The sequence below is a fragment of the Pristiophorus japonicus genome, chromosome 9, assembly GCF_044704955.1.
Source record: "Pristiophorus japonicus isolate sPriJap1 chromosome 9, sPriJap1.hap1, whole genome shotgun sequence".
Taxonomy (NCBI): Eukaryota; Metazoa; Chordata; class Chondrichthyes; family Pristiophoridae; genus Pristiophorus; species Pristiophorus japonicus.
The window spans coordinates 69,059,205-69,085,735 of record NC_091985.1 but is presented as its reverse complement, the minus strand read 5'-3'; the positions used below and the strand labels follow the sequence as shown (position 1 = coordinate 69,085,735).

At 42.3% G+C, this 26,531-nt stretch overlaps 1 protein-coding gene across 1 annotated transcript in view; it reads left to right on the top strand.

Moving 5' to 3' along the window:
• The window catches only part of tgfb2 (transforming growth factor, beta 2), a 69,908-nt gene that overhangs the window by 17,523 nt on the left and 25,854 nt on the right, over positions 1-26,531 (top strand). Inside the window, exon 2 of the mRNA XM_070889439.1 lies at positions 633-796. Within this exon, the coding sequence (XP_070745540.1) occupies positions 633-796 (164 nt within the window). The remainder of the gene's footprint in view (positions 1-632; positions 797-26,531) is intronic.

The window sequence follows — 26,531 nt, the reverse complement described above, 5'->3', positions numbered from 1 at the left end:
AGATGTTTTATAAATATCTTGACTAGCTATTATGATATATTACGTGCAAAATAGTGCTGTCGTTTGTGCCACAGAAGGGCAAAATAAGGGAGCCATTTAGAAGTTCTAAAGCAAAATGATGAAGAATTGAGAGCCTAGTGTGATAGTACTCCTAGAGTATTGAAGTAATAACATTTTATCACACCCCTCTGGAATGCAGGCACCTAGAATGCTTACCCTATATAGAATCGTAGAATAGTACAGCACAGAAGGAGACCATTTGGTCCATCGAGTCTGCGCTGGCTCTTTCGAAGAGCAATACAGTTTGCCCCACTCCCCCGCTCTTTTCCCATATTACTGCAATTTTTTCTCCTTCATACATGAGGCCTTGTTATCCTCTGAAATAGGTTCTTATTAAATAATGCTAGGCTTAAGAATGTGGAAAATATCATAATTTAATGATTTACAATTAAGTTGATTGTTTTTGAAAGCTGGGAGCAGGGCTCATGTACTACATTATATTTATATAGGGACATCTGGGCTCACTGACTGAAACTAATACTTTGCATACTGGCTTCAGTTGTTTTTATAAGTATGCTTGCTGATCTTTGTTGATGTATTGACTTGCCATTGCTCTGTACATTTCCATGTAGATGTCATCCCGTCCCAACAATACAACCCATACTTCAGACGTGTGTTTTTAGACGTCACATCAATGGAGAAAAATGTTTCCAACTTGGTGAAGGCAGAGTTCAGAGTGTTTCGTTTACAGAATCCAAAGGCAAAAGTAGAGGAACAACGAATAGAACTTTATCAGGTAATTTTTCATTTTAAAAACATTATTACATTTAACATGCTTTTTAATTGTTGTTAATTTAAAGGTTCAGTAATTGTTGTATATAGGTACAGTGAATTTTTTTCCATTACTTCATCTTTTGGAGCTTTGTAAGTGGGGAGAGTTCTTTATTAGAGAGGCACTGTGTGCTTTACATACATATGTGCCAAATACTTAAATCATATATTTTTTATGGCCTATGGGGCTTTTTGCCAAAATCACCCCAGAATGCCCTAAGTGCACCAGAAATATGTGTGCATGTGCAAAGGTTGGGAGAACACATGATGAACCATCCCAGGATGGTTCAGCCCAACACTTAGTGGCTGATAGGTGAGGGGATTGGCATTCACTTGACATTCCTTTTCAATTAGCAAGCCCTGTATTGCAAGACTAGAGTTTTAAGCATTTCCAGCATTACAGTGTCTGTTCTATTATCATGAGCTGCTGTTATTGTGGGATAAATCATTCCAGTATTAATAAGAGTTAGCATTCTGCTGTGTATTACTCAAAAATGAAGAATCAATTGTAACTTGTACCAACTAGTTTATTCTAATATTTAAAAAGTTAGTTTTGACTTCAAAGGCTGAATCACTTCAAAACACTGGAATATTTACCAACAAAATGTCAAAAACTAAAACATCTGGGGCGGGGGGAGGGGGTGGGGAAGGCTATGCTCCCATATCTGCGAGTAATAAACTTTTTTATCTTTAGTTGTCACATATCCAGTCACACAATTTTGACTGCACCAATATAAAAAATGCATTTTTGTGAACTATAATTTTTCTCTACACTACAAGTGATGAATATATTGGGTAAACCGGCAACTTAAGTTACAACAAGCTTATGTCCCACTGGACTCTCATTATAACCAATTGTTTTATGTCATAGGCGTCTTTAGGTTTTGTGTTTCACAGAAAAAATGTTACTGTATTATAAGATGTGATCGCAAAACATTGTTGAAAATCCTGAAATTGCGAGCAGTAAAACAAGACTTATCTTCGTCATCATAAAGCAGTGGCACTGGTAACAAGCCTGTATTCAAGGTTGTTTTTTGAGTTATTGATTGTTATTTGAATTGTCAGTTTATAGGGCTGTGTCAGCTTTTTGGAGTTTAGAGCCCCAAATATGCCCTTTACCCCGATTGGGAGCGGTAACCTTCTGGGGCCGGCATTTCCTGCGCCCCGCCCGGAAGTCCCGCCCCCGACGTGGAATTGGTCTGTGCGCCCCTCAAAGGAAGCGGACCGCTCCGGCGCTCTGCTTCCTTTAAGGGGTGCTCCCGGGCGGCAGTGCGGTGCTCAGTCCAATTAAAGGGGAGGGCCGCTGTACACTCTGCAGCCCCTTTGGTGGCCGCCACTGGGCTATCAGGGAGGCGATCGACCGGGCCAACAACCAAAATAGATTGCTGGGCTGCACAATGACGACGGCTGCCATTGTCGGGCCGATGCAAGAGTCAACTGAAAAATAAAGATGGCGGCCTGGGGCGCCCTGGCGGTGGATGTCCGCCAGCTTCATGCAGGTTGCATGCTGGTCTAGGGCACTAATCAGGACAGTGCCAGCCCCCCCGCCCCCAAACCTCCGGGGACATTTTCCCCGGAGACACTTGCGTTCCCTCCCCCGGGCAAAAACCCCATTGCATCCCCCGGAGTCATTAACGGGGCTATAAAAAGGTGCAATTTCACCCCCTATGAGTTTTATTTATATTCATCATCATAATCATAGGCAGTCCCCCGGAGTTGAGGATGACTTGCTTCCACTCTAAAAATGAGTTCTCAGGTGACTGAAGAGTCCAATGCGGGAGCTGCAGTCTCTGTCACAGGTGGGGCATACGGTGGTTGAAGGAACAGGTGGGTGGGGAGCCTGGGTTGCCGCACACTCCTTCCGCTGTCTACGCTTGGCTTCAGCTTGCTCTCGGCAAAGAGACTCAAGGTGTTCAGTGCCTTCCCGGATGCTTTTCCCCCACTTTGGGTGGTCTTGGGCCAGGGATTCCCAGGTGTCGGTGGGGATGTTAAATCTTTTCAAGGAGACTTTGAGGGTGTCCTTGAAGTGTTTCATCTGCTCACCTGGGGCTCGCTTGCTGTGTCGGAACTCCAAGTAGCGCGCTTGTTTTGGGACTCTCATGTCAGACATGTGGATGATGTGGCCCATCCAGCGGAGCTGATCGAGCTGGGGATGTTGGCCTGAGCGAGAGCACTGACGTTGGTGCACCTATCCTGCCAGTGGATTTGCAGGATCTTGCGGAGGCAGCATTGGTGGTACTCCTCCAGTGTTTTGAGGTGCCTGCTATACATAGTCCATGTCTCTGAGCCATATAGGAGGGCGGTTATCACCATTGTTCTGTAAACCATGAGCATGATGCTGGGTTTGAGGTCCTTGTCTTCAAACACTCTCTTCCTCCGGTGACCAAAGGCTGCGCTGGTGCACTGAAGGCGGTGTTGGACCTCGTCGTCGATGTTTGCTGTTGTTGACAGTAGGCTCCCGAGGTATGGGAAATGGTGCACGTTGTCCAAGGCCTTGTCGTGGATTTTGATAACCAGGGGGCAGTGCTGTGTGGCGGGGGCAAGTTGGTGGAGGGCTTTTGTCTTACGGATGTTTAGTGTAAGGCCCATGCTCTCGTATGCCTCGGTGAAGGTGTTGACAGTGGCTTGCAGTTTGACCTCCAAGCGTCGTCCGTGTACTGTAATTCGATGACGGAGGATGGGCCGACCTTGGATCTGGCCTGAAGGCGGCGGAGGTTAAACAGAGTCCCGTTTTTCCTGTAATTTAGTTCCACTCCAGCGGGAAGGTTGCTGAGGGTGAGATGGAGCATTGCAACAAGGAAGATCGAGAAGAGCGTTGGTGCAATGACACAGCCTTGCTTGACCCCAGTCCGAACGTGGAATGGATCTGTGGATCTGCAGTTGGTCAGGATCATGGCTTGCTTTCATATAGTTTTAAATTAAACATTTCTGAATTTTCTAGATCAGCATCTGTGTACAGATGATACTGTCAGTTAGTCAGTTTATTCTGGTTTCACTGCAGTGTGAGTCAATGAACCATGCAGAATAAGAGAGTTTTATATGGAATGTTAAATATGATTTCTCTTTTCGGCTGCAAGCCATACAGAATATGTTATCAAGCGTGTAATTTCACTGTTCGAAAGGGAGCCATAACTTTGCTACGGGGAGAATATTTTGTATGGTTTCTTTATGCTACTCCAATTACACTTGAATTTTAGCTACATTCATTTTGCTATGCTAACATGTGAATTTGTAGGGTGCCAATATTACTCCCAACTTTAGTGCTTCCACTGAGTATGGTAGTTTTATGGTGGATGAGCATTGTGTCAATTTCTGTCTAACATAAAGCTGACACATATCAGAAACTATGGCATGTCATGATGTCATTGGCTGCAACAATGCAGCTGCCACACTTACATGTAATTTTTTTCTGATTAAACTTCCAGAAGAGCCTTGGGACATTTGCCTATGTTAAAGGTACTATGTAAATGCAAATTATTGTTGTTGTTACTTATCAGCACAAGTCTATTTTCTTGGGTCAACTCAGATAATGAAGAAATGGGGAAGCTACAGTGTAAAACTAAAAGAAAAGGCTTCAACAAATTCAATTGGGGCCCAAGGAACGCGCTGAACTGACAACATATTCCTTCTTCAAGTCCCTCTTTATGCAAGAAAATTAAAGTTTAAAGCCATCAAACCATCATATAGGCACATTCGCCACACGTGGGAGTTCTTCCATTTTTAATGCAAATCGTTTTGATGCCATGAAGATACATTCAAAGATACAGAAAATACATTTTGATCTCAGTGAAGAGAAATAATTAAAAATAAATCACTGAAAAAGCCATATAACACCAGAAATAACACCTTGGCCGGAATTTTTTGACGTCCATGTGGGCGAGAATGGAGACGGGTCAGAAGGGAAATTTGAAATAACATGGAGTGGATCGGGAACTCGCCGTCATCTTGCCCCCACGCGCCTTTCCCTTGGGTGCGTTTGGCAGCAGGGCAGTGACCTGAACGGCAGAGGCGGCCAAGATAATTCAGATGATTATTAGGTACTTGTCAGAAGAAGAAGAAAAAGACGGATTAATATATCACCTTTCACGACCACCAGATGTCTCATCAGACCCTCAAGCATCTTTTTAACCCTAGCTTTCAAATTTCCCTGGATGATCATGGGAATCACGCAGCTCAGGAACCATATCTGTGAACCTGAGGCAGAAGTTCAGTGACCATTGATCCAGCTCATTAGTGCACAGCATGGAAAGCACAATAAATGCTCCCACCTCGGCAGGTCCGTGGCAGGCGATATCAGTGGTGGGTCCCGGCCTCGCTGCTGGCTCCAACCCATTGTGAAAAATGAGTTTCCCCTGATTGTGCTTGTGCCCGCCCAGTGCATTTGCCAGCCAATTGAAGGAAGCGGGCCTGATGATATCATTTGAAGACGCATCATCAGCCGGTTTTCTTAACGGGACCATGCGCAAATTTATTTTGACATTTATGTTGTCAGCGATCTACGGCATTGAGGTGCTGCAAACACTGACAAGCACTGCACAAAGGTGCACGGCTGCACCCAGGCTCTCCCATCACTCCCTCCATATGCTTATGGAGGAAGTCACAGCACACAGAGAGATTCTCTTCCCTTCCAATGGCCGGAAAAGACCTCCCCAGGAGAGCAAAGCAGCATGGTTGCTCTTTGCATAGGAGGGCACAAGCAGGGATGTCATCAGGAGTACCAGGCTGCAGTGGTGCAAACCTTTCAATGATCTCAATGATCACAAAATGTTACTGCAAAGCTACGCTCAACCTCATCCTGCTGTGCCACTCATCACATCCCCATCACTCTGCCTTCCCTACCCTACCCCTGCACATCCTTACTCACACCAACTTACCTTGCACCTCCACCCATCCCTCTCTATCTACATTATCACTTCCCCATCTCACTAGCCACCCCTCACACTCACCCTCATCCTAGTCCAATCAAACCAATTAACAACACACAAGCGTAGGCACTTGGGTGGTTTATGAAATATTCATGTAAAGTTTCTGTTAATGCAGAGTCAAACATTGAAACCTTTATCTTCAACATTTTGTTGGACAGATTTGTGTGCACCTTTGGAAGTGGCTTAGTGAGTTGCAGTGAATAGTGAGACATAATGGTACCCCCCGCAATGGTGATGAGTGTGAAAGAAATGTAGGGATGCTTTATGATTGCTGTGGAGTGGTGCCAACAATCTATCCATGGTGAGGCCATCTCTGGCCTCCCGGGCAACAATGTGGTTGGGTGCTGATGCCCTGTGTCCTGTGCAGCATCAGGTGATTGCGGAGAAGGTTGGTGTTGTTGTTGGTGTTGGTGGTGTGCCTGGTGCTGCTGGTGTTGGGGCTGATCGTGGTGAGATTCTGAGGACCAGGGCAAGATAGTTTCAAGGGCACCGATGCTGATGTAATAGATGGCAGATGTACTTGGTGTGAGAGGTTGTTCCAAGGGGGTGACACTAGAGAGAGTGTTTGCTCCAAAGACTTGCAACCTGCATAAAGCTCAATCTATGTTCCAAATGCAGTAAGCAAGAGCTTCTGAGCTTGAAAAGTGAGCAGCTGTGAGATGGGAGCTTTTATAGTGCATTTGCAGCAGTCCAGTAATGAGATGATTCCATGGCCATTCAACTCCCGCCTTACTTACCTGACGTGATCCCCGAGCAGCGTGGACTCCGTGGGTGACCTGATAAACTCTGAAGGTGAGCTGAAAATAGTTCTTAATCCTCTATTAACAAGGTCATAATGACATGAATTGCCTCCCCCGCCACTGCATGTCGGGTCTGCTCAGCGCTGACAGTCCCGACATTTGGGAAAGGCACGTGGTGGCCGGTTCACAGCGGGATCCTGACCAGCTGGAGACAAAAAACATTTTCTCACCCGACCCACCGCCAATTGCATCCACTGACCCTCCGCAAAATTTCCCCCCTGCCCATCAGGGCAACCGCCCGCACCCGACACCCCCAAGTACAGAAAATTCCAGCCTTTAGGTTCTATTGTGCCTAAATTGTTAGACGTAGATTTAACAACAACAGCAACAACTTTTATTTTTATAGCGCCTTTAACATTGTAAAATCTCCCAAGGCACTTCACAGCAGTATTATAAGACAAAACAGATAAATTTGACACAAAGCCACACAAGAAGAAATTACGGCAGATGGCCAAAAGCTTGGTTAAAGAGGTAGGTTTTAAAGAGCGTCTTAAAGGAGGAAAGAGAGATACTGAGGCGGAGAGGTTTAGGGAGATTCCAGAGATGCCCAGGCAGCTGAAGGCACGGCCACTGATGGTTGAGCAGTTATAATCAGGGATGCTCAAGAGGGCAGAATTTGAGGAGCACAGACATTTTGTAGGGCTGTGAGACTGAAATAGATTACAGAGATAGGGAGGGGAAAGGCCATGGAGGGATTTGTAAACAAGGATGAGAATTTTGAAATCGAGGCGTTGTTTAATCGGGAGCCAGTGTAGGTTAGCGAGTACAGGGGTGATGGATGAGCATGACTTGGTGTGAGTTAGGACATGGGCTGCCGAGTTTTGGATGGTCTCAAGTTTATGTAATGTAGAATGTGGGAAGCCAGCCAGGAGTGCGTTGGAGTAGTAAAGTCTAGAGGTAACAAAGGCATGGATGAGGGTTTCAGCAGCAGAAGAGCTGAGGCAGGGGCAGTGGATGGCAATGTTACGGAAGGTGGAAATAGGCGATTTTAGTTTTGCCGTGGATATTTCAGGGTCAAATATGACGCCTAGGTTGTGAACAGTCTGGTTCAGCCTCAGATAGATGCTAGGGCGAGGGATGGAGTCAGTGGCTAGGGAACGCAGTTTGTGGCAGGGACCAAAGACAATGGCTTCGGTCTTCCCAATATTTAATTGGAGAAAATTTCTGCTCATCCAGTACTGGATGTCGGACAAGCAGTCTGACAATTTAGAGATAGTGGAAGAGTCGAGAGAAGTGGTGGAGAGGTAGGACTGGGTGTCGTCAGCGTACATGTGGAAACTGACTCTGTGTTTTTGGATGGTGTCACCCATACTGCCCATTCAGAAATGATGTAAATACAGGAAATTTGCGTGAGTTACACTTTGGCATGGCTATGTCAATGAGCGTTAGAGGGGTTCAGCGGATGTTTCGCTGAATCAGTGTAAAAGATCATGCAAATTCGGGCGTAGCATAAAAATAGCCATAAGTGACTTACTCCTGAGTTTCCTCAATCTTTTGTGCTGGAAGTTGGCATTACATTCTGATTATGCTGTGTTTCTGGTACAAATGTACAGGGAATTCTGGGTCATTGTGATATAGGAAAGGAATGTTTTATATATATCCACCATTGTACAGGGAGCCACACAGTATAGAAGAGAATGTTTAATATGCTTTCTCAATTGTTTATGGAATCTTATGTTGTGCAATTGGAGGGTTGTTTTATTTGCATTTCTTGAGCTATATAGTTTTGTACTTTTTATTACCAGTGCTCCCTTTAAAATAACAAGCTCACAAAAGAAGTGTGAAAGATTTGTTTTAAAAATCTGATTTAAAATTAATGGCATTGTATTTTTTGTGGGCTGTTGTTGCCTGTTTTGGTAGAAAGAAAATGAGCTGTGGATAGAAATGATGGAATTTGTTTATTTCCTTAAGGCTGCTGTTTAATAGGCTCAGTTAAATCCTCTCTTCCTATTCCACCAGTGCAGGAGTACCACAGTACCATGTTTAGGTTGGAGATTGGAAAACTTCCTGATGTGGTGCTGAGAATATAATTAAATCATTGTTTGAATGCCAGATGGCACTGTGCCATCAATTTCATTTTATACTTAAAAAAAATCAAAGATGGCACAGTGGCAGAGTGGTGACATGGCATAGTGTATTTATACTGTAGTAGACAGTGCCACAGAATGATGGGATGCAGACTAATAGGAACTTAGGAACAGGAGTAGGCCATTCAGCCCCTCGGGTCTGTTCTGCTATTCAATTAGATCAATGGCTTCAATTTCTCACTTAGTAGGTTCCTGAACTCAGTCTTACCATCAAAGGGAAATAGAGAACATAGCCCACACATTTCACAACAGGAAGGGAGGGAAATTCCACAAGAGACTCCCATTGCGCAGTTGTAATGCTGTTTGTAGTCAAATCCTTTGCAGATACCCCAAAGCAAGTTCCCAGCCCTTCCTCTCACCAGTAGAATAGAGATTCCTACAAGCAAGCAAAGAAAGTTATTAAAAAACAAAATACTCTAGATGCTAGAAATCTGAAAAGAAAAGCAGAAAAAGCTGGAAACACTAAGCAGGTCAGGCAGCATCTGTGGTGAGAGAAACATAGGGTTAATGTTTCAGGTCGATGACCTTAAGAAATGTTAGTCTTATGCCTCTCTCTCCACAGATGCTGCCTGACTGGCTGAGCAATTCCAGCATTTTCTGTTTTTATTTAAGAAAAGATAGTGTTTCCTTTCCCCCCCCCCGCCCGCCCCTCCTTTCCCCATCGCAGAAAACATATGGAATCCTGATCTAGACTGGATAGTTTCTGAATTACTTTTGGTCTGTTTTTCCACATGTTCTTGTACACATGGGGGTGGGAGAGAAGAATAGTCACTTCAACATGTACCATGTTTAACTCCTGGCACTCCAGTTAAAATATAACAACGTGCAAATGCAGCAAAAAGTTGTGAAAATGGTATAATATGATTTATATGATATAATACAATGCATTTCAATAACTAGATTTCTATCAACATGGCATTACTGACAGGCTTTTATGTAGGTGCAGTTGTATGAATAAAGTTGAATCCATGACTTGTTACTTTTCAGTACATGCATAAGCCATCTGTTCAGTCAGACACTGATAACTGGAGGCTGACTTGCTTCCTCCCAGAATGTGCTCCTCAACAACCTGTAAACATGATGCTATTACACTATCTCACTTTAAAATCTTATACATTCAAAACGAGTTTAATTTTGTAATTATATGTTTCCAGGAGCCCATTATTTTCACAAAATAAAAGTTAAACAATGTCCCCGTCCTTTTCATTGGAAGGCAAGATAGATTTGCTACAAATAGTAGCTCTGCCAAAATTGAATATGTCAATAATACCACTGGCAGCTAAACCAGAATACTCTAAGATTACTCCTTTTAATAAAGCCCTTTCTATGGTGAGAGAAAAACACCTTTGAATAGTGATTTTGATCTGATGTGAGGGTGGGCCAAGGCCTCCCAGAAGCAGCAGCATTCTTCACACTTTTCTGTTTCTTTTTACAATACGATCTCCTTATAAAATCAAATACAAATATTGATGTTTTTTCAGGGGTAAAGTGGTAGTAATTTTGGGTCTGAAAATTTGATCAGGAATAAAATATATTGTTCCAAGAGTCCAGCCTTAAATGGTAGTGTCAGATCTGAACATTTAGCTCACCCATATCAGGGAAGCAATTCCTGAGACTGCAGCAGCATTAAACTGTGGGAATTGAAGAAGCTTTTACTCACTACACTGTATTGTGACTCTTGGATCATATACAGTCAAAACAGGAATATAATCCAGAAGGGCGTCTGTTCAACAGTTTAAATTGATATTAGCTTAGCTAGCTACATTCTATAGTTATCTTGAGCTGCTGGCAATAGAATTTTACTTAGCCTGGCATTGCTATCCTTATCTACCTCAAAGTAATGATTTCCCAAAGCACAAGCAGTAAAGCTGATAGTCTTGCTATTTCTTGAGATATGGAATGTATGAAGCCAGCCAGTATCTCAAGAAGCCAAGTTCTTGACTCCAAACCAAAAGGCTGAACATTTTTGTGAGTCCCTTTAACTGATTGTTTTCTTTGGGAGAGCATTGTTCATTGTCAGTGGGTTTCTTAGATAAAAGCACTACACAAAAGTGAGCCTGTTCCATTCAGGTGGGGGCCTAGTTGAAAATACTTTTACAGCTCAATTTGTTGAAAGCAGTTATGGCAACTTCTGCAGCTGAAACCATTCAAGTCTTCTTGTGCCAGTGGAATTGGATAAGAGGCAAGTGGAAGTGGGGGGGGGGGGGCAGGCGGGAAAATATATTTATTACAAATAATACATTAAAAAAGACACATTTAAAAGATAAATATATATACATTTAAAAAGGAAAGGAATGGAATATGCAGATTTGTATCTTTTTGGCTTATGCTGGCAAAGTGGTGCTCTACAGATAAAGTACTATGTTCCTTCTACAGTGTGTGACGCTAACACTGTGTGGGCTGGACACTCTGTGATCCTTTTTGAAATGGAATGGGATAGTGGCAGAGAATGAGGGAAAGATAATGATGCCTACTGTCGCCTTACTGGCCCATTCTGGATTTTCCTGCCTCTACCCCCACCAGGGCCACCGTTGACCACTCTTTCTCCACCTGCTGCATGCAAATATCAGTGGCAGGGTGGAGGCCGTTGGATGGTGAGGCCTGGTCCTAAGTGGATATTCCTGGTATATGGGCCTCTTCCTGCTGCTCCCTGGGAAAGGTGGTAGTAGGCTTAGGTCAATTGTGGGAAGGGTAAAAATTCTTCGAAAGGAGACAGAAGGCCTAGTCGAGGCATTCTTTCCCTCCAGTCTACAGGGCCCTATGGCTACTTTAATGGTGCCTCCTGCCTCTTTGTGTACTCTGGCAGTGGTCCTGCTACAGCACCATCTTAATTTTCCTGTGCTGGTGAGGATCGCAATGGGATCTTGCAATGAACGCCTAATGACTTCCAACCCCAACCCAACCCAGGAAACTGGTCTGTGGTCATGGCAGAGTTGGGGTGGTGGGAAGGAGCTCTGCTCCAACTCTGTCGAGGTGGATTAAGGAAATCCAGCCCTTTATCTTTATACAAACTATGTGTCTTTGTTATTTTCCTCCCCAATAGTGATAATGCAGCAATTTTCTGACATTATGTCGAGGGAAGATAGCGTTGATGCGGTATTCCAGGCAGCGTTAATGCAGTTTTATTCATTTTACAGTTGGCAAAGCTATGGCAACATTTACTTCTTATAATTTCCTTTGCAGGGCAAGGTTTTTTTCTTACTAACTAGTGAAGAGCTGCTATCCTATTGCACTTGCTTTTAATCTATCCATTGTGTTTAGTGAAAAGCTACTATCGTTATTTATTCTGTAACAGTGCACATACTACTCACGAGAGAGAAAAAAATAAACAAGCTATTCTAGTCCATTATGAATTTACTAACAGTGCCTCCACACAAATGTCAATATGGTCACGTGCTCAACCCGCCCTTTGAATGTTTCTCACTTGATGATTTACTGGCATGCTACTGTTCCTTAATTGCAGCACATATGCTGTCATTATTCCTTGGAATCTAATCAGATCATCTCAGTGCCAATAGCGAACTCTCCTCCAGATTCATTCAAATTACTCACTTAAATACTGTCATATTGGCAAATACCCGTCTTGCTGACATGCACCTGGAATCACACAGACATGTGATTATTGATTATAAGTTGACCGACTGATAGCACTGTAAATAATCCTTTTCATAGGTAGAAATTTTCCTTAGCAGATTTTACATAGCAGATGTCAATTGCAACACAAGTGAGGGAAGAAACAGGCGCCATGTGTTATGTTTATTCTTTTTGCAACCAATACAAATACTGAGTGTTGGGAGATTGGACTAAATCTTAACGTACTAAGGATACACATTGGGGGCTGATTATTATCCACGTCAATTCCAAATGGTTTAGAACTGGTACTAATTCCTCCTAAATGGTCAAAGGCTAAAAATGTTAGTTGGTGCAGGGGTGGTAATGGAACCCGTGACAGTGCTGTTTGATCTGGTGCCCTGCACACTCCCGGGCTGGGAAATGAAGCTGTGACCTACCAGTCCCTCTTTGAAAGCCTTAATGAAATTCCCACCTGTTTCAGATGTGAGATTTCAACACCTGCCCCAGGCGTGATCCCATTATAGAGCAGGGTTAAAATTAAACGGCAAACCGACAGTACTGATTTCCACTAGATTCCGCAGTCCAGTATGCTCCATCTGCAACCATAAACAGGTCATATCAGATCCTAAAATCAGCCCCATTTATTCATGAAGGTTTCTATTCAGTTTCCATTCATGACCACCCTGAAAATACAGAAGCTGCCTTCCTGTCAAAGAGACTGATTGAAGTCAGATTGACTATTTGTAGTAAACTGACTAGGTGTGTGTTCTGTACCAGGGAAACAGGAAGAAGAATTTGTTTCTAATACTTCCAGAAGGTAGACCCAAGCCATAGGAATCCCTGGGAAGATCTACTCCCTTTCACTTTGCCTGCTTTCTTTCTTCGGTACTTGTTCCCTCTGTGTTTGAGCTTTGATACATCGACCAAATGTCCTTCCCTTTAGCTTCAGGTTCACCAGAGCAGGACCAGACTCTTAACTCTTCAGTCTTCAGTCTGAATTGAACAAAAGCCAATAGCACACATCACACAGAAAGTCCATTGCCATTTTCTTAGCAGACCATTTAATTGTTTCTATTCTGCGTATTCCTTTTTTTATCATGATTTTTTTCACAGTCCCAGCTGTCTTCCCTATGGAATGTACTACAGTACTACAACATTCTTTTCTCAAACGGTCTCAGCTGTCCCTTTTGTGGAGCTTCCTAGTTTGTGCTGCTGGGGCTGCCCCCCCCATCCAGTTTTGGATTAGACAGTTCTGTTTTTGAGTGGGCTGTCCGGGAATATCTAAGATGTAAACCAGACATCAAAGTCTGATTTTTAAAATATAAATCTATTTTTCTCGTACATTTCTGTGTCTCATAATGTGGAGACATTAATTATTGAGGTTATTAAGGCGTTTTTCATCACTAACACATTGAATCTCAGAATTCAAGCCATGATCCCACGCTCCCTCCTGCACCAATTCCACCCACTGTCTGGTTTTGGACTTGGCAAAAGATGACCTCATCTATTGCATGTTTTTTTGTATCATTAACTTCTTGTTAGGAAGGAAGCAAATTCCATCAAGGCAGTAAGTAAACAGAATAGTTTAGTTGATAGTGTTCAAGGTGCAGGTCTTCCTGTTTCCATCCATTATTGCCCCTGCGTATCTGATTTAACAATGTCCTGGAGCTGGGACTATAGATTTTCACTGTCTAAATCTCATGCCATAACCATATATGTATACTATATACTTCAAATTTCCTAGCTACAAATGCTTCAGATTTCTGCCAGGGATACCAGCTTCCTGTCCAGAGATATCAACCTATCCTCTGTAGAAAAAAACTCCCTGACCATAGACACTTGAACAAATGAATGAGGCTATGGTAAATCTTTCTCCAGATAAGACAAACTAGGAAAAAAAATATTTTGAAGGGCCCAAACCAATTATTCAAACCAAAATCCAGGTTTTCAGTGAAATACAGTGATGCATCCAATAGGGAGGTAGCAAAAAAAAAACCTTTAGTCACTAACTAAAAGCACATTTAACTTCATTGGAGTTGAATCTATACTAATGGGTTCTTAGTTATGGGGTCCCTCAATTGAGATACTCTAGTCAAGCTAATTTCAGGTGCAAAATGGTTTAGAAATGTTTCTCTGTCTCCACCTCTCCAATACACTACTGTGAGGTACAGAGCCATAGAGACTAGGAAGTGCCCTAGGTTCAATCCCTGGTCTGTGCTGCGTTAGCTGAGCTTGAGGACACTCTAAACGGCCTCAGTGCCTCAGGTTAGGGTGGAGAAATAACAGCCAGGGTCCCCGCACCCAATCGCGTGATTTCTGCTGGTAAGTATTTGTCTGCAGACATTTGATGAGAATGAAATAAAGCTCTATTATAATGCTTTTATGGTTGAAGAACATGGTGACACTTATTGCTTGGGCTTGCACATTAAAAATGACTACTTTGGTGAGATACTGGAGGACAACAGGTAGCTATGAAATCCCAGCGTGAGTTGACACCTTCAGGAGAGGAGGAGAGAAATAGGAAGAAAATTGGAAAACATAAACCAGTCTTATTGACAGCAGCCATGAAGTGCAACCCATTTAAAACTGGGTTCAGTACAATGAAACTAAGCCACATATTTTGTTGCTGCATTTTTTAGGGTTGATTATGTTTCTGTTAGAATAACTGCTGTAGAAATGGAAAAAGTCCAGTCAGCTCCGCACATTTTTACACAATCCATTTTTATGTTGTTTTTAGCTGGATTGCCAATTTATGCTGGAAGTGATTTTTGACTTGTATGGGTTTCAAATGCCCCTTTAAGAAAAATAGCACAATGTAGTGAGAAAATTCACCAATTCTATTGTCCATTTTGCACATGCGTAACATCAGTTTACCTTCATTGCATCAATATATGTTCATATCCCTCTGTCTGTTTTACTGAATGTAATACCAGTAACTACAAGGGAGCAGCAGGTAATCTTTTTATAATATATAAAAAGATAAAAATATATAAAAAGAGCCAATCTTTGGCTCCTTCCACTCCCACCCCCCCTCCCCGAGCCTGTTTCTTTTTTTCTCCTTGTCTCTAATGGCAGTTGGTCATTATCCCGCCATTCACACCCTATCTTAACTAATGTTTTTCTAACTCCTACCATTACCATTTCAATTTGGCCCATTATCCCTTTTGTCTCTCTAATCTCTCCTGTCTTCCACCCTATTACAGACCTTCCCTTTTGTTCTTTCTTCTCCCCATTTCAGTGCTTCTTAAGAATGTGTTCTTTCCGAACACTCTCCAGTTCTGATGAAGGGTCATCAACCCGAAATGTTAACTCTACTTTCTCTCCACAGAGTCTGCCTGATTTGCTGAGATTTCCAGCATTTTCTGTTTTTATTCCAGATTCCAGCATCTGCAGTGTTTTGCTTTTGTGTTGTGTGAGGTAATCTCTTTAGTTGGTGATGCCAGCTATTTCTGTTCTGCCCTCAGTGCCTGATTCCCCACTGCAGGACTTTGATTTATAATTAGTCCACTAGACCAAGACCAGCACATTTAACAACAGGCCAGTGACAATCAAAATATAAGGGGCCCAATGAACTATTGAATAGCTACCAACTTATGTTTTGCTGAACCACATCCCCACACGCGAGGAATTCCTGTGTGTCTATCAGATACAGTAAAAGCAGTTGCTATGATCCTGGCAGGCCAGTACTGTGAACCAATGATATTCAACAGCTGCTGGTCCCACTGGCTGGTAGTTTTTTATATTCTTTTCCAGTCCTAATCTTGTACATCAGTAACTTATAGTTGCCTCTAATTCCAAGCACTAGCAATCAATGCCTAAAAAGCAATTTTGACCAAATTCACAAAATATTCCCACTTCCAATGGGCAGAACGATTTGAAATTCTTCTTGAGTAAATGTCACCATGAAGATTCTCAAGTGCAAGGTTAAAAAATTTTGATGATTTGCATATTTCCAATTTGGAGACACTTTTTATGGAGCAGCTGAGAAGGGAGGTCAGGCAGAAGAATTCCTTAAGCGTGCACTCTCTTCATGCATTTTGTTCTATGTTAATGTCAGAAGAAGGCTTTGCGTGAAAGAAAATCTGGTTCACTCTTGTTGTGAGTTTTAGTTCAACAGCTCTACGTTTGTTTTCTGAGCTGCATTCCAGTTCTTGTGAGACCATGTCCTTATGCGTTGTAAGAATGAAATGCCAGGAACGCCATTCATATCGGAAAAAAAATTGGCTCCGTTGTGCTCTCGGAAGGCAAACTTTTTGTATGCACAAGCGGCCACAAATATTCATACGTGGCTATGGTGTTTAAGTGACTATGCCAAAAGGATTTAACTATTGAAGAACTGAATTATGCAACATTCAATAATGTGTATACACATGAGATCAGGGGAGGAAGTAAAACTTTAATTTCTAACGCTGAATATTATAGAATTAAAGAAGCATTTAGAGCTCTGGGGAAATTCTTAGCTGATAGCATTGTTTGAATAAATAGACCCACTCTACTTTTTGGCACAAAAATAATATTCCAGAGGTCTCAGAACGTGTTGGGTGTTCTACAACAAGGAAGGTTGCAGAGATAAGCCTGAATAAATGTATTTATTGTTACTGCAACAACTGTGAAAGAATTTAGATTTCCATTTCCCAGTATGTGGTTTAGTGAAGAAAGGATACCCAACCACAAAAATGGGAGAACACAGGGAGAGAGAACAGTCAAAGCGTGTAGCTCATGACTTGCACCATCTCCAGTTAAGAAGGCAGATAAGTAGCCCATTCCCAGACCTCCACCGGAATCATTCCAGTCTTGGAAATAACAGAAACTTATATGCTTTTGGATGTTATATATCAGAAATGTATGTATATCATCACTGCAGTGGATGTGTTGTTTACAAATCAATAAATATTTTAGCACAACCGGTCAAACACTATAGCCATGTCAGAATATGTGTGAGTGCCAAAACTTATAATAATAATTGACTTTATATATTGCCTTTCCATGTTGAAACAACAATAATTTGCACTTAAATGACACTTGTAATGCAACAACATTTCCCAAGGTACTTCACAAAGGGAGGCACAGGATTAAAAGATTTAGGGGAGGTGACCAAAGGTAAGGTAAAGTTAAAGAGGGAGGTTTTGAGGAGGAATTACTAAAGTAAACAATAGAAATACACTCTTAACATTTCTGCTCATCTACATCCTATCCACCGAATCTCAAACCATTCTATTTAAAAAAAAATCAATTTTATGTTTTTTCTACCTACCCTACTTTTCTAAGCCTTTAAAAAAATTGTGCTTAACAAAGTGAGGGATGTTAATCATTCCATTTCAGGCACCCATTGTCGGCATCAAGCACTCCCAGATCAACTAAAGCACAGCAAGTTGCAGAGTAAAGCTTTCTGTACTCTGTCCCAATGACAAAAGGGCACTCACTATTGGACCAGTGTGGTGTTTTCTATTTCTAGTAAACTCTTATAGTAAAATTGACAATTAATACTAATTTTGTGTTGTAAGCCCATGTACACTAGGAAGTGATTTAGACTGTCCAAACTTATTTCATATATGAAACATTTAGCCCACCAGGCCAGAGTGAATTTGAACATTGGTCCTAGAGGTAACAGACTAGTGTTTAACCTATTACACCATCCAGTTCCGTCTTAATACTTTTCTAATTTTAAAACTAATCTTACAACCTTTTACTTAACTATCTTCTTCCTATTGACTACACACTATCCATTTGAAGATAAAAGCTAGTTTATAAAATCCAGGCCCTCAAATTACAGCCCATGGGTTTGTTGATGTTTTACATTGTTGATGTTTTGAATAAAATTACAATTTTCATTTCCATCTCTTTTATTCTTCTAAATGGTTTTAAATTGCATATCAGCAGATTTCCTAAACAGTGAGTGATGCTATTTGCCTACAATATACAAGTTGGTGCAGGGGTTGGATAGTAGAGTATATGATTGAATATTAAACAGAATTGTATCGTCAAAGGCAATCCATCTTGAATGGAAACTGTTTATCTCCAATCTATCATTTACTTTAAAAATATGTTTTTTTACTATCAACCCATTATATTACCCTGTTGTTGAATGTATGCATGAACTTTACAAAAAACCTGGCTTTGACTAAAGTATCTAAGGAATTATTTTTATAATATCTACAATATGTTCCTTCTTTCATAAAATGCAAATCAGCTTTCATTGGATACTAAACCATATAAGGAGAGCCAGGACATTTATTTAAGCAGTGAATTTTAAAATAATTATATTGTACATATATTACAATAATGAATGTTCGTGCTGTAGCTTTCTGACAGCTCAGTAGTTCCGTGCATTGTCTGGTAATCAAACTGACCAGGAGGATCCCAGGGTAAGATCCTGGGTTATGTTGAGTTAGTTGATATCAGCCGGATAAGGATAGGTATGCTACAATTAGCGTCAGTACCTTGGGTCATGAGGCGAAAAATCAATCCGATTAGTGCTCAGTGACCCCCTGCTGGGAGTATGCGGGTGTGAATATGAGGATAGGAACAGGTTTGGCTGTGATAGATCCTATGATTGAATATTCCCATGAACAGTCCCTTGCCAGACTCACACATGAAGAATATATATTAGTGCCATAAAATCCCTGCTTCAGGAGAGAAGCAGTAAGAAGAGAAAATTGGCAGACAATCTTTAGAACAGATGATTATTCCCTGCCCTGTATTATAAATAACCAATACCAGTTAACAGGTTTAAGGCAGCTATTAAATACTCGGGTTCAGAGGTCCTTTGCAATGCACTCAGACAGTTTCTAATGCCAACTAAACTGCTGGATTAGATTTTTGTTTCTATTGCCAAACCTGAGAGGCAAGGCCCATAGTGTGTGACACCACCCAGGCTGAAAAGAGTGGGATTGAATACAAAATAAATCAAATGGGTAAGTGACACCAAGGTTGGATTTGAAAAACTTGTCGATCAAAAGAGGAAGGGAGGACTGAGGGATGGAAAGAATTCCACAGGTTCGATGCTTTGGGAATGAATGAGTTAGGCTAAAAGAAAGTGTGATGGGTCTTGATTTCAACACAGTAAAGTATAGGTCTAGAGTGTGTAGAATGGTGAACTTGGAGCTTAGAAGGAGCAGGAGTACCTAATAATTCACTTATAGGTACCTATTATCTTGTAAGGAATGACGTACTCAGCAACTGATAGTATTCTGTTTATAATGTGTGTGTGGTCTGGGGTGCTGTGTTGTATGGCAGCAGGATGACTTCGCAACCATACTTGCAAGCATCAAGAGTTTGGCTCCTCCTCTCTATCTCCTTTCCTTCTATTCCTACAAACACCAACTGCCCTCACAGCTGCAATCCTTCCACGCTCTGCATTCCGCTTCTGTATCAAAACCGAAATGAGTTGCTTTTTCATAGGAAAGTACTTACAGTGAAATTTGAACAGTGCATGTGCATGGAAGTTGGGTGAAAACAGGTCTGGACTTGGATTGAGGCCTCTCTCTTTTCCCCAAGGGTCATGTAGCCTGCCGACACTATTTAGATTTAAACATGGAAAAAAATTACCAGCTGGGTGACGTCCTGGAGGAGGGGGGAAAGTTCCTCATAACTCTATCGCCTTTTAGTGGTATCTTTTGGGATGTTTTCTGTACACAATGCCTGACATGTGCAATATCTGCTGTGTAATTCTGCAAAAAATGGAATCTGCTTCTTTATCTTCAAATTATTTTCCTTTAACAATGGTCTATGTGTGAGCTGGTCTTTTTATTCGAGCAATTCCAGAGATTACTTCAGAACCTATTGATATTAATGGAAAGCACGACGCAGGCTGTGTCTTAATACCAACCATCAAGTCTTTCTAATACTGTAATACTGTTTTCCTGTTCCCATATTCTACTTATTGCCAAAAGTAATAGAGATAGAGGCCAATAACAACATTTTTGCAGTTAGTAAATGTAAAAACATGTGACCTTTAAATACAAAAATGAATACTGAAAGGAAAAATATTAAACACTGGGGTAATGAATTAAGATAATAGTTTGTGGTGTTTCTCTTCATCTCCAAATACCTGAATTTCTACTTCTGTTCATAATGATTCATTACATTATTTCCCATTTGGGTCTGTTTAAAGTTACAAATTCAAATCTCTCCTTTATTCTCTTTATCACAAACTTGAAATGAATGACATCCTGTACATCTCCCCTAATCTCAGCATGTCCACATTTTAAAAATATTTCATTAAATGTTATCATTTTTTTTTGCTTCTATTTTTTCGGCCTTCCTTTGCAAACTGGGAGTAGAACAGTAATGCACTCTATCTCAGTCACATTAATAAAGTTGCAGCATGTAAAGCTGGAAGCTCTTTATGGTGACTATTTTCTCTGCATATGGGGAGGCTACCAAAGCAGACATTCACATGTTATTAGGGGTGCATCTTCTGGCTTGTATGGCAATCTAGTTTACTTAAATGTTTGTATTTTCCCATTCTGAGCCAGTGATGGAGGTCTCCTTTGCTGCGAAGTGATCTTGTTGATGATACCTGCTCTTCAAATCACCAATTCTTTTGGCAACTGACTGGGGCCTGAGGAGTATTAATCATACTCTCTGACTTCTCTGTGGTGGAATCAAGTTTTTAATATTAGGTGCTAGCCTGTATCCTACTGCCACGAGGAGGCTGCTATCCCCTTTCTTTAACTTCTTGCTCTTAAACTACCAATCAAAGCTGTCACACTATGTCAAGTGTACAATTTGCTACCAAACACCTGTGCCTCTGAGATGGATTAAAGATTTTTTTATAGATACATTCCCAACATATTGGTGCCTACTATTGTTCTACTGCCTCCCAGGAGACATTCAGAATACTTTCTAGATCAGAGAACAAATTCAATAATGGAAACTATAATAAATGGACTAAAATGCATTTGAAAAAAAAGATCACATTGCCAGCAGCATCACCTTACTCCTTCCAAGAACTTACATATTTTTTTAAAATTGTAAGATTTTTATTCTTTTCCGTTTCCCCTCTTCATAGTCTTCCTGCACAAAGCTATTTAAAAATAGACAGGAGCATTTAAGAAAAACAATAATATACTTAACCATGTGCATGTGTGTGGACTTACCCATTTTACTTAACGGGAACAGACTGTGGGAGAGGAAATGGAAAATAGAAAAGTGAATGGAAGAAAAACTGGAACCAGAAAAGAATTCTGCACTTCCCTTAAAATTGTTGCTTTAGTCATCAGCTGCATGTACAGATATTCTATTTACCATTCTTGAATAAGAAAATGAACCACGGTTCGTTGGTCTGGCCCTGCAGCAGACACTGTCTGCCCACCAGATGTTTTTCCCAATTTCCAAAAAAATGCCGAATCAGTTGTTAGTTGGATATTTCATTATTTGACTTGTATTTGAAGTGTGCTTCAGTATGTTTCTCCATCTCTTCGTGTGAAGAAAAGAAGGGAGAGTACAGAGCCAGAGCGTGACAGAGAGAGAGAGAGATACAAATGACTCAAGACTTAAAATAGAGGTTTTTTTCCCCTGGTCAACTGAAGATAGCACTGGGTGGTGAAACATTTAGAACAGGGATAAATGAGGCAGGCGTGGGGAGGTACTGGCAACATAAATCTTGCTACGCCAGCACTTACAGTGTTTACCGATATATACCAAATGCCATGCTTGCTAAAATAGAAACCAGGCTTACACTGAAGTCACATTTTTCTTTTATTAAGAGATCTTGTGAATCAATGTATTAACTCTTTAAATTCATTGGTATTTTTTTTTAAGTCCATCCATTTTAAAGTTTCCTCAACAGCCTTTCTGGGGTCAAGTAAACATTTACACCAGTTTGGAGAAGAAGCCCAATACATTTCTAATGCCAGTGGTTACACAATATTAGCCTTGCCAAAGGTAGCTCACCAAACACACACAGAAGCTGTGGACAGTGTCCAACTAATTTAATGGCACATTTTGTGGTGAGACAGAACTTTAAATTGTCACCAGTTTTGGTGCAGCAAGTGTTTTAAGCTATTATACATGTATCTCCTCCTCCTCGCTCCCCTTCTCCCTCCACTTCTCCCCATGTCCTCCACTCCCTTTTTTCTCTGTCTTCCTCCTTCCTCATCTTCATCCCTCCTCCCCCTCCCCTGCCTAGGTCCAATTATCTCCCATCCTTTAACCTCGCTAAGCCTGAATACTGAACTTGGTCTTGACTCCCCATGTGTAATGCCACAGGAGATTGACTATTTTAAAACATCCACAATGGTACATTTAGTGTGAATTTCTTGTCCATCACAATTCAACTTTTTGTCACCTCATAGCATCTAGATTTCAGGGTGGCATTGGCAGATCAAAGTTATATTATGGGGAAACGGCAAAGGGCAAAAAGAGAAATAATAATTTAGAATAATTTACAAACAATATTGACGAAAATTGGCATTTTTGAGAGGGGAGTGAGGGGGTTAAAGATATTTTAAATATGATTGCCCAAATAAAGGGAGGGGGCAGAATCTTCATTGGCCTCACCCCTCCTTATCTCTGTAATCTCCTCCAGCCCTATAATTCCCCCTAGACTTCTGCACTCCGCCTATTTTAACCTTTGGAACATCCCTGATTTTAAATGCTCCACCATTGGTGGCCGAGCCTTCAGCTGCCTAAGTCCTAAGCTCTGGAATTCCCTCCCCAAATCTCTCCACCTCTCCACTTCTCTTTCCTCCTTTAAGACACTCCTTAATACCTACCTCTTCGACCAAGCTTTCGAGTCATCTGCCCAAACATCTCCTTATAAGGCTCGGTGTCAATTTGTTTTTATAACACTCCTGTGAAGCGCCTTTGGACATTCTATTATATTAAAGGCATTATATAAATGTTAGTTGTTGTTGGACTTCTTGCACTGAGAGCTGCCATTGTTCACAGGATGTGATCCCAGCAATTATGATGGGGTTGCACCCATGGGTGCCGATCCCCAGTGGGGCCCATTTATGAATACGCCCGTCTGAAGGCCAGTGTGTCTTATTTCACTTGCCATAGCAGCCTCCACTACTAGACTGGATGCTGAATGAGCTGACAAAGTGGAAATTCCTGCTGTAGGGTGTCCCCATCTCCAGCTGCAACCCTGCCCCTTCCCGACTATTTTTTCCTTGCAAGGAGCAGGTGGAATTTCCACTCCTTACATGGTATGCACAAGATTTTCCTGAAGTAGCAGAGACCCAGTGCAACCAATTCTCCATTGGGTTCTGCCAGTCTCCCATTGGAGTTACAGTGGAAGATTGGAATTCCCTGCAGAGTTTCAGTGCTGTTCTGTTGAAGTGTCATGATCTCTTGAAGAGAAACTCTTAATACATGCAAAATGTCTCAGGACTACAACACAGATTATTGAAAATTAGCTTTGAAATAATTAACCATAAATTCTCACAAGCTGTATAAATGTCCTGGAAAATTCTTACTCGATGCCAGATGGGAAACCTCCAGTAACAACTTTACATAGAAATTTAATGGAATGTTGATAATATTCTCCTGCTGTACTGTATCCAAAACAAGAACCCGAACACCCAATATAACCCTGTGCACTTGATTAAGGAACAAGTAATATTACTCTTTCTTGCAGGTCAATGAGAACTAGTCTGATTAGAATTAATTTGTTTCCCTGAAAGAGTAAAATCCTTAAAATGGCAGCTTTTCTTTCACCTAAACCAGAAGTTGTGCTATTTTTCCTCAGGGGAATTGTCGTTCAATATCCGTGTAAGTTACAATTGTAAGGACAAATCAGTGTTTACACCATGATAGTATGAAGAACCTACTTCCATCTTTTGAAAAATTGCCTGTAGAGATAACAAAAATACCAAATAACTTACCCCATAAAGTGGACTGTCAGACTCGGAGTGTATGCTTATCCTGTCTTCTCTGTAAAACAGCAGAATCAGACTCAGGCTAATAGCTGGCCCAGTCCAAGATCAAAATATCCAATCACGTTGCAGGAACTTAGTGCTCATACTGACCTGCTGAATGCTTGATGTTTGGTAGCTGGGTTCTGCCTTATCGCTTGTACACTCTCCAGGAAAGGAAAGGCTGCAGTAAAGAGGTCTGAAAAAAGAAACTGAAAACAAGTGCGCTATTTTTCTTGCAGTTGTCGGCAACAGTAGCTTTCCCTCCTGTGTAAAGAGTACTTCAACTTTCAACAATATACAGAAGATGACAGGGGAATATTTTACTGTTTATGTTGATATATAACTGTATTCTTTATACACATGTTTACAATTTTGCTGCAAATGGTAAACAGTGGAAACGTTCTGCTGAGATTGTTAAAAAAATACAGCTGGACTACAGCTAGTAAAATTGGAAATGATGGGTCCTATTCAACTCTGATATGTCATCCTTCAATATAACATTGTCTGTTTTACCACCATCTGTAATGTAATGCACATGGCTTATACCTACTTCTGATAGAGAAGTTATACAAAAGACCCTGGGCCTTAAATTCGGGACCATAGCATCGGCTGTTCAGGCCGGTTTTGTGGGAAAAATGGCATCTGCCTCGCTTCCGCCCGCTATATTGGTGAGGGCAAAATAAGAGGCATTGTTTATCTTCATCTGAAGCAGGCGGTAGGCCATTAACATATTCAAATAAGGGGCCTAATGCCTGCTTCTGCTCCCTCTTACAAATCTGGCTTGTGTCTGAGGCAGCCAGCGCCAGCGTCAGTGCTGACTGCCTCCGGGAAAACAAACGTTAAACAGCGCCTAATGAAAAAAAGGTACGTACTTAACATTATAATCTCTGACCTCACTCCCGTCTCTGACTTCCAGGTCCTCTCTGATCTCCCCATCCCCCCCCCGATCCTGGCCCCGACCTCCCACCGATCCTGGCATTGACCTCCCCCCTCCCCGATCCTAGCTCCGACCTCCCCCCGATCTTAGCTCCAACCTCCCCCCTGATCCTGTCCCGACCCCCTCCCCCACCACCGATCCTGGCCCGACCTCCCCGTGATCCTGGCCCAGTCCTCCCCCCCCCCCCCCACCCGATCCTGGCCCCGACACCCCTCCCCGATCTTGGCTCCGACCCCACCTCCCCGATCCTGGCTCTGACCCCCCCCCCGATCATGGCCCAACCCCCCTCCCAGATCCTGGCTCCGACCACCCTCCCCGATCCTGGCTCCGACCCCCCTCCCCGATCCTGGCTCCAACCCCCTCCCTGATCTTGGCCCCGACCCCCCTCCCCGATCATGGCCCAACCCCCCTCCCCAATCGTGGCCCAACCCCCCTCCATGATCCTGGCTCCGACCCCCCCTCCCCGATCATGGCCCAACCCCCCTTCCTAATCCTGGCCCCGACCCCCCTCCCCGATCCTGGCTCTGACCCCCCCTCCCCAATCCTGGCCCCGACCCCCCTCCCCGATCCTAGCCCTGACCTCCCTGCCCCGATCCTGGCACCGACCCCCCCCTCCCCGATCCTGGCCCCGACCCCCCTCCCCGATCCTGGCTCCGACTACCCCTCCCCGATCCTGGTCCCACCTCCTCTCCCCAATCCTGGCCCTGACCTCTCTCCCCGATCCTGGCCCTGTCCCCCTCCCCGATCCCGATTCCCGACCTCCCCCTAAGTGCTGGGCTGAATGTCACAATAATGCTAATTAGCAGGAAGCACCAAAATAGCGTGCTGCCTGTGATCTTTTTACGGGCATAAGTAAATCTCACCCCGTGCTGGTAACACCCGTTTTCTGGCCTTATCGAAGTTCTAGGCCCCTATTCGTAGCTGATTTCTCAGTAAAATACATTTGGTGTGTGGCTTCCAAAGATCTTCTTATCAAGTAGGCCTAATGTTGTTGCACCAACTTGAAAGGTCTCCTTTGAATATATTCAAACTGGTACATGCAAGACTGTAGAGATGAAAATGTTACCTGTAAACCACAGTCACAGTCACATGACCTATAAGTCAGGAATGGATTACAACCCAAATTGGAGATGCAAAGTAGGAAGAGCTTCAATGCACAGAAGGAACCTTTATGCATGATCTTCACCGGCATACTTTGAACATTCATTGGGCAACTTGAATAAAAAGTTAGGAAATATGTAAGGCCATAGATCTACTCTGATTTTGATCTGTGACAGAGGACAGGAGACCTATCACCAGTAAGGAACTTGAAGTTGAGGATTTGTGGCATGATTCAATTCAATCCAAACTGAGCCAAGCATACCAGAGCTTGTGCTGTCCTGGGAAAAGTGAATCACGTTAATGGGAAATTATATAAATCCAACCACCGCTCCATCAAAGTCAGAACCTACTAATCTCGATTTTTGCTCAGTCACATTGCAAAGACAAAATGTAGTAGTGGGTGGGGGACATAG